The sequence below is a fragment of the Anser anser genome, assembly GCF_964211835.1.
Source record: "Anser anser genome assembly, chromosome: 6".
Lineage (NCBI taxonomy): Eukaryota > Metazoa > Chordata > Aves > Anseriformes > Anatidae > Anser > Anser anser.
The window spans coordinates 39139732-39153938 of record NC_139726.1 but is presented as its reverse complement, the minus strand read 5'-3'; the positions used below and the strand labels follow the sequence as shown (position 1 = coordinate 39153938).

The window sequence follows — 14207 nt, the reverse complement described above, 5'->3', positions numbered from 1 at the left end:
TAATCAAGGTGCATAATGGTGTTTTCTCGTGTTTTCTTAGGCCTGTATTTCAAGCTTCTAAACCTGATCAGATTCTACCCGAGGGATGGGAGTGCTCTCAGAAGACAGGTGGCTTCATGGTCTGTGCAAGCAGCCAAGCTGGAGCTGCTCTGTTTCTGTTTGATAGCTTGTGGTTAATTGTCATCCCTCTAAAAATGTACACCAATGATTAAACTCTGTTTTTAGAAATGCCACCAGCAATGACAGTACCTGATGATAATTTATAAATCACTGTATTCTAACTATTTGTAAGTATTTCTGGAAATATTCAAGTCTCTGTTCATGAGGCTGCTATGGGAAAGGCTGAGCTCATGCCCCAGTAGGAACTGCCTACAGACTATGCCAGCATATTGTGAATTATTCAGACATTTGTGAACAATTACTTAAAATCCAGAACCACTTAGGCATTACGGAGCATTTAACTGATCACCAGGAAGGGGGAGAAGGCACTGGAAACAAACGCAGCATTGTTTGTAACACAGAGTGCCTTTGCAGACATCCTCTGCTGGTAGCATTAATGCTCCGTGCCCTTCCTTCTGGCTTAGACCACACTGGTGGCTGCAGGTGCTTGCTGTAGTATTGCAGCATTTGGTCATTTAGCATTTCTTCACGTTTTGATGAAGTTGCCATTCACCATTTGCATCAACAGAATGAAGGGACAGACCCTCAGGCACCAGTCACCCTTCTTGCTTTCTCTTCCTTTGCTTGCCCAGCTACCAAATGATTCCACTGACACGTGGTGTCTCCCGAAAAGCCGCCTTCCCTGAGGGAAGGGGAGGACGAGTCCTGCAAGTCTCTTCCTACAATCAGCAAAGACAAAATGTTTCTCTGAGAGGGAGGTTCAGGGCCACTGCCAGCAGCTTTCCTTGGATTCCCCTCCACAGGAGGCTGCCTCTGCCCATGGTGAGGAGATGCTGCGTTGTCTCCCCCCCTACCTCATCCTTCTCTGAAGTTTAGGTATGAAGTTGCTCTTGACGCTGAATGTGCTCTAGTTATGGTTTATGTATACATTTTTTCCTACGCTCTTTGCATAGCAGCAAATTGAATGGTGCCGGCCTCCCCATCACTCCCTAAGCACGTTTCCAGTGGTGCCCTGTGCCGGCAACATCCAAGACCTCTCTGTGGTCTGAAGGGTGAATGCAGCCTGAGCTTTTGGAGACACTAAGTAAAAAGAGGCTGCTATAGTGACATGGAGAGAAATTACTGGAGAGCTACAAAGAGAAAAGCTGACACTTTTTACAAAGAAACATAAATGTCAGCATGTTTCTCTGAGCAGCTTACAGTACAGCGTGGCAGCCAGCTGTCAAACAGCTGCTCTGGGGAAAACACCAGAGCCCAGCTCTTTTGCATACTTTAAAAAATAGCTTAAAAGCAATGCAAAGACCTTTTGAAGCTTGGACATCCCACCTACCTTGAGTTTCTCTTACTTTTCGGACTGTTAATTTATGTTTTGTTGAATACTTCTGTTTTGTATCACATCAATCACTTTTTTGGTGCATGAGCACAGAGGAGCAAACTGAACTAAGCAGCAATGTGTAGACATATACTTTCCGCAGTGGATTATGCACAACCCTGACAAATAATTGACAAATAATCTACCTTCCAAAACCAGAACAAACACACTTGAAAACATAAAAGTAAGTTAATTGATTTTTTTTTCCAGCCATACTTGAAATATTGCAGTGTCCAGGGTATTTATTGATCTGGTAAGTATAAATCTCCTGGGTAAGTCTATCTGATCATGGAACAATATTGCCAGTTTGCTATAGTGCTCTCAGATTACCAATATACCATATTTACGGATTTGATCCTCTCTACCAGTCTTTCCGTAGCTTGGACAAATATTTCTTAGGAGTTGCTCAGGAAAAATCTGTAATAGCTCTGAAACACCCCTTAGCAATAATCCGAGCACCTTCTTCTCCAAATACCAGCTCAGTGAAAGGACTTTCATGTCAGAAGGCACTGTATATAGAAATTCCAGTAACAGAAATACTGTCTTTAATAACAAATTCAAAGTAAACTTTTCTTTGTTTTTACCTAGTGATTAGTCCCCAAAATGTGCTAGCAGGCTGACTAGTCATGCAAGTGAAGCAGGCTACTGGGTCTATTAAAAATGACTGGTGTTGGGTAATTTCTGTATGCAGAATGGATTCTCCATAAAATGTGTACATACTAAGTGACAGGGAAATGTACTCCAAGAATTTAGAGAAATCCAGTTTACAACTTCACATTTGTAAGACTTACAAGTTAAAGCAGTATTTCGGACATTTCCATGTTGTATGCATAGGAGAAAGTTCTAAATGCGAATTCGGAAGAGACATGGGCTTTGTACTGCAACCAGTGGAAGGAAATAGATGTGCATAATGTGACACTACAGACAGCTTTGTAATCTTGAGTAATGGGAGTACATGCGGGGAAAAAGGGAGGTGTTGGGCAAAACCCTGACAAAATCGGTTGCTTTGAGACAACTGTGTGTCTTGCTACGTGCTCTTGCCAGCTGAAGAGAAATGGTTTCATGGACACATCCATGTGTTTGGTCCAGTAAGCTGCTGTAATGCAGTTGGAACAAGTAAATGATCAATATTTTCACTTTTCACTCACAAGACCAAAGAATAGTATCAAACAGGTGTGGAAATCGATCATCCTTCACCTGTCTGCCACCAGCTCCTGTCAGAATGAAAGGTTGTCTTAAACGAGAAGTCCTTGTTAGTGAGTCGGGATACCTAGAATCAAGATAAAATATTTAATATATGTCACAGTTACTTGACCAAGTGCTAACTGTTTTGCTGAGCGCTTCAGCAGCCACTTCTGGCAGTAATTAAAATGATACTTGGGACAGTCCACTCAAATGCTTCTTCTGATCTGCGGCTCAGAGACCCAGGAATGCAGCATGGTGATAGCCTCTGCTTTCCTTTGTGCTGTCTGTCGGATCTATGGAGGATAATGAAAAGTAACATGGCAAGTTTTTTTGGTAGCTGCTGGTGTGTATTTTCAGAAAAAAATGTGGAGACTCCCAGCTGAAACTCTCTTTAAGAATTTGAACACTCTGGAGAACTGAGCTGATGAAACAGTTGTTCGTCGTTCCAACATCCGTACCCCTCTTTATTTCTAGTAATAGTTACACATAAGCTGTGCTACGCTTGCTTTTTGTTTTCTCCTCAGCCTGAGTATTTACCAACTTCTGAACTTGAAGGATATTGAAGCAAGATATTTATGCTAATGAAATAGCTCACTAATTATGCTGTCACAGGTTTTAGCTATCACAGGTTTTAGCTATTATTTGCACAAATATACCGTACTCTGATGACTAGAAAGCTTTGTCACCTGCCCTTCAGGAATAAATAAATAAGTAAAAAAAAGTTATTTAAAGTTGAAGTCATTCGTGCATAAGCATGGTTACCATAGCAGATCAATAAAGCGATCTGTTCAGGTCATTGGATATCCGTCACCAACCCGCACGTAACTGCACAGGCTCCATTGTTTGCTGGCAGCTGCTGAGCAGAACAGCACCTTTCTCCCTGTGCTGATTAGCAGATGCACATTCTCGGCTCTCACCCCTAATTGCAGCAACAGTGCTGCAATTTTCTTCTGACATATTTTTCCTAAACAGATCATTATACGTGACTGAGCATCTCACACACACTGGCAGGTCTTAATGCAATTGGTAGGAAAAATTCCTTAACAGTGAAGTGTTTCTCGCTTCAAAACTAGTGTCTTTAAAAGTGAAGCAAACTCATGAACTAGTAAAGTGGAAACATGGCCAATTTGAGAAAGTTGCACAGCAGTGACTCAAGATGGATGTTAGCCTCTACTGGTTTTCTTTCTTCTTTCCCATCCCAGGCCCTGATCTCTCTCTGCTACCTGCCTCTTGCTGCTGCAATTAGCAGTGATAGATTCTGTTGTGAGTAACTTGCAGAAAGAGCTTCTCATGGAGAAAAGTCTGAAGGACTAAGGCCTTTGTGGACGTGTGTATGGCAGCTAGCTCATGTGTTTCAGCAATGTGAGACTTACTTCAGAGGTAGACTAAATACTGGGGTTTGATACAGCAAGCTAAATGCAGGATGTTGGATGAAAATTTAGGTGGGGGTCTTATTATGTATCAGAGGTCTACAGAATGCAGCGTTATGCTCAGTCTGTGTTCTGTTGCAAGTAGCTGATGCTAATTCAAGCATTTCCTGTAAAACCAGGAGTCTAATTCAGATTTTTGGCCAAAAATGGGTCAAACTGCCTTGCTTTAGACTTCCCTCTTTTTTTTTTTCCTTTTTTTTTTTTTTTTAAATAGAGCAATACACAGCATTTTAGCTTCCCTGATTGAAAGAAAAACAATACCTGTGACAGTATGCAATCACTTCTAACAATCCCGTAGACTGTAGGTTGGCTGGATGTTTCTGCTGGTGTCGGGTCCAGGCTGTGGGCTGCACCTGCGAGTGGTGGCAGCGGCTGGTCCAAGGTGCCAGGGGTAGCTGGTGCTTGGCCACTGGGCAGTGCTGCCCTTTGGCTTGCAGCTGAGGAATTCTCTGCTTTCCTGATTATTTTGTTATTTAAATATTGCAATAAATGCACGTGAAAGGGAAATGTTTTTCTGTGACAGTTCTTATTCACTGGTTCTTCCTAGCAGCTAGTGAGAGGTGTACAGTAAATCTAGGAAATACTAATTTCCATTGGCATGCCAGTGGGCATAAGAAATCACTTGAAACAATTTCTTTTGGTACAAACAATTGCAGGAATGGCAATATCTCACTCTTAGTTAAGTTCTGACGTGTTTGAGTTTGGCAGATGAGGGAGGACAGAGCAGACTTGAAGCTTTGGTTTCTGCATCCCCCTGTGGGAAATGTTCTGTGGCTGAGCTGGCACGGGCTGGGAAGGAAGCATGGCAAATGGTTCAAATGAAATGCGTTTTTTTTTTTTCCTTTTTCAAGCGTCTGCCGCAATACATAAGACCACACTGTGATGAAACATATCAGGCAGCTGTGGTAAAAGATGCTGCTTTAGTCCTTTTTCTGTTGGAGGAGTGGCAAGAGTAAAATTCCAATGTGAATCTTTCTCAAGGACATAAGGGATTAATATGTTTTAAAATAGACACCATTAACTTAGAAATAGATTTTCCAGGTTTGAGTATGATGAATATTGCAGTGGAAAGATTGCAAATAATGATTTCCTTTTCCAGCTTGTTTCTGAATTTTGAGATAACCTGTTTACAAGATAGTTACATTTTGCAGAGTCTGGAGAGATGCTGTGGTCTTATGTGCTCAAGTAGCCATGCGTGCTTCCATTTTGCAGGGCTATTTTAAGTTCTGGTGGTTGCATGGCATCACAAACATCTTTGCTGTTTGCAGGAGGCAACCTGGAGGTGGGCAGCGAGCCCCCAGGCTGGCAGCAGCTGCCCCAGGTAGGACACTGCCTTCAGGAGGGGCAGCTGGAGCTGGGGCCACATCCTGTTTCTAACATCTTCAGGGGACAAGTATCTTTGTAATTTGTCCCTTTCTTTTTCTGAGTCTTCAGCGGCGAGGGAGGGTTTGGTTTGGTTTTAAATTGAGTAGATTGTGTTCTGCCAGCTTGGTTAGTAACTCGGATACTTGCTGCTGGGGGCCCAGTGCAAAGCCAGGCAGAAGGACAGAGGCTGCCAGCTCTGGACGTGTAGTGCAGCAGCTCCGTGTGCAGCAGTGACGCGGGCGCTGCTGAAGGAGTGGAGTGAGCGTGGCACGTTCTAACCCCTGTATGCCTGATTATTTATTTGTGCATTCTGATCCATAATAGCATAATAACACACTTGAAACAATGCGATAATTATTTCACTTCTTGGGTGGTTAAAATTAACTGTGCGTATTGCATATTTATTCAGTAAAAAGACACAAGATGTTTAGTAATTGCCCAGAAATTCATTATCTGGATAATGTTCTGTTTCTAAATGTGTATTGCATGACCATTAATCTGTGCCAACAGCAAGCACACAGCAATATCTGATGTAATTAGTTTTTCCTGTACATGCCAGAGAGAACATCTGGGCTAATTGTGTGTTGTTGACAAAAGTTGCTATTCTGATGGGGGTCCTTGTTTGTTTGCACATATAATGAGTGTGTGTGCGCATACTCGTGATTTTGGATTATCCTCAAGCAAGCTGATAGCTCCTCCTGATGAGATGCTCTTGTTGGCTTGTTACTGGGGTCATGCTCACAGTGTCTGTGGGCTGCTTTAGTAAGTATTAGGAGAAATAATATATTCTCCTTTTAAACAGAAAACAAACAAAGCTGTAATACTGTTTCTTCTCCTTTGTTTTACCAGCCTCCACTGGTCCAAGCGATTTTCAGTGGTGATCCAGAAGAGATTCGGATGTTGATCTACAAGACTGAGGACGTCAATGCCTTGGTATGTAACTTGGCATATGTTTGTGCCTGGGATATGCAAGCACCATGCCTATAAACTTCTGGAATGATAATATTAATCGTGTTCTTAACAATTAACACATAACAGAATAGAAAATATTTGGAAGTTGGAGATTCAGGACTTGAATGTAATCCTAATTATTAGTCTGAAATATAATTATCTCCAGCAGGTGATTTTAAATTTTCTAAATGTATGGTAATTTTTCCAAATGTGCAGGTTACTCAGGGACATTGTTTTCTTGTGTACTGAGAAAATGAATGAGAACAGCTGAAAGCTGCATATTTTTACTCTCTGTAGAGTTTCCTTTTTTGAAGAGTCTTTACAGAGCAGGAGCTTTTATTCAGCATCTGACTGTGCTTGAAATAAAGTTTCACTATAGGTCTCAGCAGTGAGAGTAAGGAAGCGGCATTTTGGCCATGATTTGCCCACAGAGGAATTGTCGTTCTTCAAATTGGCTTGTTCTAGACAGAATGATGGTAAGCAGCTGCAAACATGTAGTAGCTAATTGTTTTAACAGTAAAAAACTGTCCACTTGAACTTGGTCTTTTTGCAGATTTTTTTTTTCTTTTCTTTTTTTCTTTTTCCCTTTTCTTTTTCTTTGATTTTAGCTTAAATCTGTACTGTTAGAAATGAACCCTGTTAGTCTTGACTGCAGTCTATGGCTTTTGGAAGTGGTGAGAATATCAAGCAGAACCAGAATGGTGGTTTCCAGGTGCTTCCTGGAGTTTTGAATCAACCTTCCTTTTCTTCAAGTCTTTCTCTGCATAAAGCTGTTGGTTTATTCATAGCTAATTCCAGCAGTTTAGCCTCGTGTAGCCTTCGCACTGCAGCTTATGCAGGCAGTGGGGTCCAGACATCTGGTTCAGAGATGTGGAAAGGAACAGAAGTGAGCCCACTCAGGTGTCTGTCAAGTGGAAGGAATAATTTGCTGCTGGTTTTCATGGAGAATCTGTTCAGAGAATGAAGACCTTGACATTACTCTTTCCCTGTGATTCATTGCCCCGTTGTTTTCTTGAAATAACTTTTCAAAACTGCTTGCTTAAAGCATCACCTACCTTGATTTTCCCCTGTATTTGTTTTCCCTGATGGTCTTACAAATAATATAAAATAAAAGTATAATAAAAAAAATCTAGATGAACATGATAGTCCTACATTTTACTCTGTGTTTTGTGTTAGTTTTTCAAAATAGCATTTCCTGTACAAGGCTATTGTAGGTTTCTTAAATGTTTTTCTAGCCTTTGGCTGTAAGTGTGCTAGTGATTGTTGCTAGGGAGATGCTCTCATCTGTCAGGGCGCAATGTTAAATGAGGAATATGTATTTTATAGCTGAGTAGCCTAGTACGTAATAGAAAAAATAACTGAACTTGAACAGTTTTGCTCAGAATCATGTTTAAGTTAATAAAAGTCCATCCAAGAATGCTTTGGCTGAACAGCTATTTTGTCAGAAGCAAAAAAGCAAACTGTTCTTTGGAGTAATTAGAAAAATACTGGGCAACACAAATTCTGAAGATTAGTTTTTTAACAGTGATTGCAGAAAAGTGTCAAATGCTTAAACTGTCATTAAAGAAAGATCAGATGATAGCTTGTTCCTTCCTCCTGTACTGTCAGCTGGCAATCTGCACTGCGTGCTTACATTTCTATTTTCAGGGTGTTTTTAATTACTTCCATGCTAGTGTTTTTCTAATGCTTGGGTGTTCATGTGAGAGGAAACTCTGACACTGTTTGGCAGTGATTAGTCCTTTGCTGATCATTTTGGTTAGCCGTGTTGGTACTGAAATAGTTCAAATGCAAGTAGGAGAGGGAAATAAAATAGACCTCCTTTTTTGCAGCAAGTTTTGGGGATTTCTGAAGTTTTATAGATGGTATTTTGGAATCTACAGTGAGAGAGGTATTAGGCAGGCAGAAGTAAAAGCCCATGGAGAAACTGTGGAACATTGGTGAGATATACACGTCTGTCCTAAGAGACAATTAACCTCAGAGGAAAGAGCTTAGAGCAAATCAGGGGTTTAGAATGTTACTTTTTTTTTTTTTTTGGTCTGGTCAAATAAAATCTTTCCAAGTCCGAAAGCGTATGTTTATGAAAATGGCTGCTTTCTGGATGCTGCTATAATTGTGACTTCTGTTTTGCCACAAAGTGCAAGTCGCAACTGTTTGGCTCAGAAGCTGTTTTCAGTTCATTCTGCCACCGCAGCAGTCACTTTGACCTCCCCGGTTCCCTGCTCTGCCCGGGGGAACGCTATGCTACTTGTGCAGAGTGACGGCGTGGGCAGCTTTACACTTGGCCAGTGGTGAGCGACCCCCTGCCGCTGAGGACTGGCTCCAGGGAAATACCCCTGGGGAACGTGGGCTGCCCGTGAGTAGTGTTCAGCAGCCTGTCTTCCCAAGGCACAAGGGACCTGGGCTGGAACTGCCAGATTAGTTTCAGGCAGACATTTAGAGAAATCAGGGAGATTGGGCTGTGTGTGTCGGGGAGTTTTGGGGTGCTTTTTTTCAGTGTGGGAGGAGGGTGAGGGAATGATGCAGAGCCTTGAGTTCATCTAGGAATTGTTCTGCATCCACTGGTAAGATTGATAGCGCCTGTAGCTGTGCAGCACCCTTTATGTGCAGAGTTCTGATTTCCTACTAAACTTTTCCCTTTCTGTAAGATGTTAATTTTCATCTCAGTCTATCAGTTTCCCTTCAAAAACAAAGTCAAACAAAAAAGGCAAAAAATCTTTCCTGTATTTTTACCCATAATTGAAGAGATGTTTGCAAGCCAAACCAGACACTTCTTTCTCTCTGCTTTTCCTCTTTATCACCTAATCCTGTTTTTCCTCTTGGATAAAACCCTAAAAAACAAAGTTTATGCACAATTTTGGTTTCCCCAGAATGGTTTCTGTTGCATTCGTATTTCCGGGAAAGTAAATAATACTTCCCTGCCCACGCTGAGGCTGTTGCAGGCAACATCTACTTTCCCTTTGTTTAATTGCTTCTGTTTCTGGTCATGGGTGCTGATTCTGCCTCCTGGGCTTGCTCCATGCTCGGTGCCCTGCCAGCTGGAGAAGCTGCTCGTCCATGTCAAGAGCTTCTCAGACAAATGCTCCCTCACCCGCTTGGGTCAAAATGAGATAGGTTAGGAGGATGTTACGAATTAGCTGAATTTGGCTCGTTTTAATTCACAGAATCACAGAATCGTCTAGGTTGGAAGAGACCTCCAAGATCATCTAGTCCAACCTCTGTCCTAACACTAACAAGTCCTCCACTAAAACATATCACTAAGGGCTACATCTAAACGTCTCTTGAAGACCTCCAGGGATGGTGACTCAACCACTTCCCTGGGCAGTCCATTCCAATGCCTAACAACCCTTTCAGTAAAGAAGTTCTTCCTAACATCCAACCTAAACCTCCCCTGGCGCAACTGTAGCCCATTCCCCCTCGTCCTGTCACCAGGCACGTGGGAGAATAGACCAACCCCCACCTCTCTACAGGTACCTTAAAGGAGGCTGTAGAGAGCGATGAGGTCTCCCCTGAGCCTCCTCTTCTCGAGGCTAAACAACCCCAGCTCCCTCAGCCGCTCCTCGTAAGACTTGTTCTCCAGACCCCTCACCAGCTTCGTTGCCCTTCTCTGGACTCTCTCAAGCACCTCCATGTCCTTCTTGTAGCGAGGGGCCCACAACTGAACACAGTACTCGAGGTGCGGCCTCACCAGAGCCGAGTACAGGGGGACAATCACCTCCTTAGACCTGCTGGCCACACTGTTTCTTATGCAAGCCAGGATGCTGTTGGCCTTCTTGGCCACGTGAGCACACTGCTGGCTCATATTCAGCTGCCTATCAACCAGTACTCCCAGGTCCTTCTCGGCCAGGCAGCTTTCCAGCCACTCATCTCCCAGCCTGTAGCACTGCTTGGGGTTGTTGTGCCCCAGATGCAGGACCCGGCACTTGGCCTTGTTGAACCTCATGCAGTTGGCCTCAGCCCATCGGTCCAGCCTATCCAGATCAATTCATCAGAGCTGCAGAGCCAGCAGATGCAGGCGGGCTGCAGTGATTGTTGCTGGGCCAGGCTGGGGCCAGGCTGGAGCCATGTCGAGGTGTACAGGTGCTTGGCATCACCTGCCCGCTTCCAGCTGCAGAGCAGGTCTGCAGGAGGGCACCAGCAGAGGCCACAGGGCCTTACACACAGGGGCATGCATTTAGAGGGAGCTTAGTTACTGATAAGGACGGCAAGAAAGAGGCCCTTATGAAGAGGTCTGGATGACTGCAGTTTATTACTTCTTTTTCTCGTCCTACTTTTGCAATTTTGCTAAGCGTGCTTTTTGGGATGGTGCGAGTGCTTGAGGGTACAAGTGTGCACAAGTTTCAGATTCTGGGCCTGAAAAGCCTTGCGTGCTTCGGACAGCTGATGTGGAAAACAGCTTGTCGGTTAGTTTGCAGTGACATGCTTGACTTGGGACAAAGGGAGAAAGCCATGTGGTATTTCAGTCATCTTGGGAACTAGATGCTCATCGCTGCTTGCGTCCAAGGAATGCTGATTTTCTTTTTGGCACTGTGGAGTCTCACAGGAGATAAAGCTATTTTGGAAGTAAGTGATCTTCTTCTGGAAGTGCTTCTGCCATGCTAGAAAGTCTTCTGAAGGAATGAATGTATTCCAGATCTTTGGAAAGCCTCTGTGTTGACACAGTGTGACAGTTCAGTACAAGCTATTGGCTGTGTTTGCAGTGGGTATGTAGCCTCTGTTAGCACTGTTCAATGTGCTCTTAATTTAAGTGGGAAACACTGGAGAATTTTCTTGTTTTCTACAGAAGGAAATTTTGAACAACTTTCAGGAATTTAAGGACATTGAATACTGAATCTGTATTGACATTTGTGATGCAAGAGAATCAGCATGATTTTTATTTACAATAAATACTTTTCTCTAAAAAAATATAGATAGAATTTGTGGTATTTTACAAAATAACATTAGACTTGTGAAGAAGACTCTGATGGATTTTGGTCCATTACTTGCTTTGAGATACAGGCTATGCTGAGGAGAAACTGTTGGCCTGTTTCTTAACGTGCCCAAACGTTTTGTGTATGCTGGTATGATTCATGTGAGCCACTGTTCTGCGAATCTTCATGTGTGCTGGGGCTCTGATCCAATAAAGCACTTAAGGAGTTGCCTAACATTGAACCTTATCAGTGTCACTGTAATTGCTTCAACAGTTGAAGCATGTGTTGAGTGCTTTTCTTGTTGAGGCCTTCTGTCCTTGATTGCCTATTTGTTAAATTCTTAATTTCCTTGATTTGTAGTTTAAAAAATAAAGAAGTACAGATAATGTTAACATGCAGCATCATCTTCTCTGTGAACTAGTGGAGCCCCTAATACAGTTTTGGGAAGAGAATATGTATCTCAATTTAGAATAATTTAGTTTAGCCATTGTTTAGCTTATCTGCTGTCTCTTACTGACCTTTTGTTCCTTTAAGAACTGCACTTGAAGCAGGTCTGATTATTTGTCTTAGTGCTATTTGTAACCCTGTTATCGTTCTTTCCCCCCCACCCCTTTCCTTGCCTTATAATGGATTGTCAGCTTTGTGGGGTACTGGCAGACCTCTTGCTGAAACATCAAACTTCCTTTTTATTCCCTTCTCTGTTTGTAACCGTCAGTCTTTACATCAGTATTAGCTACTTATTTTTGGTGCTTCTTTTACTGCTGTCACGTCAGAATGGCAGCTGTAGTTGGACATCCCATAGCGCCTGGAGCAGATGCAACACCGGTGAGCTCTTTAGATCTTGCTGAAGTGGTTGGTGGCTCTCAGGAGGATGCCAGGAGCGTGGTTTGATGGACAGGCAGGTGCCCTGGTTCCTCTGTGTTTCTCTCAGCCTTGTGCAGAACATAAACAGGAACTCAAGAGTTTTCCTCTGCTGAGTTGCTCAAGGCTCAGCTGCAGGCGTTGTGTTGGCACTTCTCCCCTCCAAAGTCCAGAAAACGCTGCCTGGGGGGCCCTCATGTTTGTTGCTCATTTTTCCACACCATGCATTGTTTCTTTTTTTGTCTTCTGATAGTTCACATGAGGATGAATTCTGCTTTGTGCCTGGCTCTGATAATTGGAGAAATTTTAGCTTTATGCCTAAAACTTGCAGAAATTAAGCTTACATGCAATTGCATGATGAAAACCTCTCTTCCTCTGAAGACTTGATTCTCATTTTCTTTGACATATTTTGCACTGATTTTAAAAAGTGAAAGCTGAGATTATTTACAGATAGATACTACTTTGGTAGTGGAAGCATTCATTCTTTTGTTGTTTTTTGCAGGTCTTTCAGACCCACTAGTATCCCCCTAAGTTTACAATGCTACAACAAAGCATTTCCGTTTCATGTCCTTTCCTCTCTGGATTATCAAATATCTGTTAGATTTACAGTTTTGTATAAAATATTGCTTATTATCAATAAACACTGAATAGCCTAGCTTCTTTGATATAGAAAATTGTTGTTCTTGTATTGTTAACATTCAACTTCAAACTGTTCAGCTCTGTTGCAAACCTTGGCTGCGTTGCAAGAAGTTGCTGTAAAATTTATCACTGACTGGTACAATAGCTATTACAAAGGCTACACTGTACTAAGAGAGATCTGTGAATTAAAATGAACAAGCTAAAAATAAATAAAACCAATTCTATACTTGTACAAGTGTTTGGTCAGTCTTAGCATGTTTTGTGTAGTGGATAGCCTTAGGATAGGCGATAAGAAGCAGTATTTATGAAAGTTTATGAAAGTTATCTCATAGTGTGTACTCACGCAGCCCCTAAGAGCTAGTCCTTGGTGGATTACAGCACAGCAGAGGTCAGTGAGCAAGCAGTGCACAGCCAGATTGGTCAAGGTGAGGCTATAGTTCTTGTTGTCATAACTTGGGCATACAAGAAAATCCAATTTGTTCTTTCAGTTTCTGGGAGGTCACTCGTTGAATGTGGAGTCTTTGGGGAGTTTGGTCCCATAGAGTGTCCACTGCTTCTGACTGTGAAAGAGAAAAGGGAGAGTTGCTTCATATTGTTTTAATTTACCTGCCATGTGGGGAGGTGAAGTTCTGAGAGAGATCTTTTCCCTGACCTGTGACAACCAGGGCGTCCACGTAATTGGTCTTCAGTGTGTCATGTGCATGCCTAACATGTAAGATCAAAATGTACTGCAACAGAATTTGAGGACTATGTACATCATGTGTGTTTGGGAAAAAAAAAAAAAAAAACACAACAAAACAAGACACCAAACATACAAATACGAGAAGCAAACATAGTAATAAACAACACTGGTTCCGTGCCTTGCACTTGATGGAAGACAATTTTCAGCATTCACATGACAAATGATTCTGCCACACTGATTTGTTCACATTTATAGCATACTTTGAAGATAGTCCAAAATAGCTTGCGGCTGATGACCTCTTGGGCATGTTAAAAGAGATATTTTACTTGACAGGCTCAGAGAGATGTTTCAGGGAGAAAGTGTAAATACCAGTAGGATTTTTCTGCTGGTATCACTAGCAGTTGTTGAATTTGTTACCAGTTTACAGTATCAAATTATGGTAAGTAGTAATTTAATAAGTTTGATTGATAAGTCTCTTAGAACTTTATGTATTGGTGGTTAAGAAACATGGCTATAGTGTGATGCACGGTATTAGCCGTGCTTGTGATTTGTTTCCCATATTGTCATGTTTAGCGGTTGTTTTTTTTTAAAGCCCTATGTTCTGGAGTCATCTGAATAAATCAATAAAAGAAAGTTTTTTTTTTTAATATATATATATATAAACACTGTATTTATATCATGTGAAATTAGGAAAG

General features: G+C 42.1%; 1 protein-coding gene across 16 annotated transcripts in view; it reads left to right on the top strand.

Moving 5' to 3' along the window:
• The window catches only part of ANKRD44 (ankyrin repeat domain 44), a 151828-nt gene that overhangs the window by 66587 nt on the left and 71034 nt on the right, over nucleotides 1-14207 (top strand). For 15 of the 16 annotated variants that reach the window (XM_083843009.1, XM_083843000.1, XM_083843006.1 and 12 more), the window contains one exon: nucleotides 6322-6405. In XM_083843009.1, the coding sequence (XP_083699135.1) occupies nucleotides 6322-6405 (84 nt within the window). Of the gene's footprint in view, nucleotides 1-1779; nucleotides 5429-6321; nucleotides 6406-14207 lie in introns of those variants that run through there. The other variant, XM_083843007.1, reaches the window with a different exon arrangement.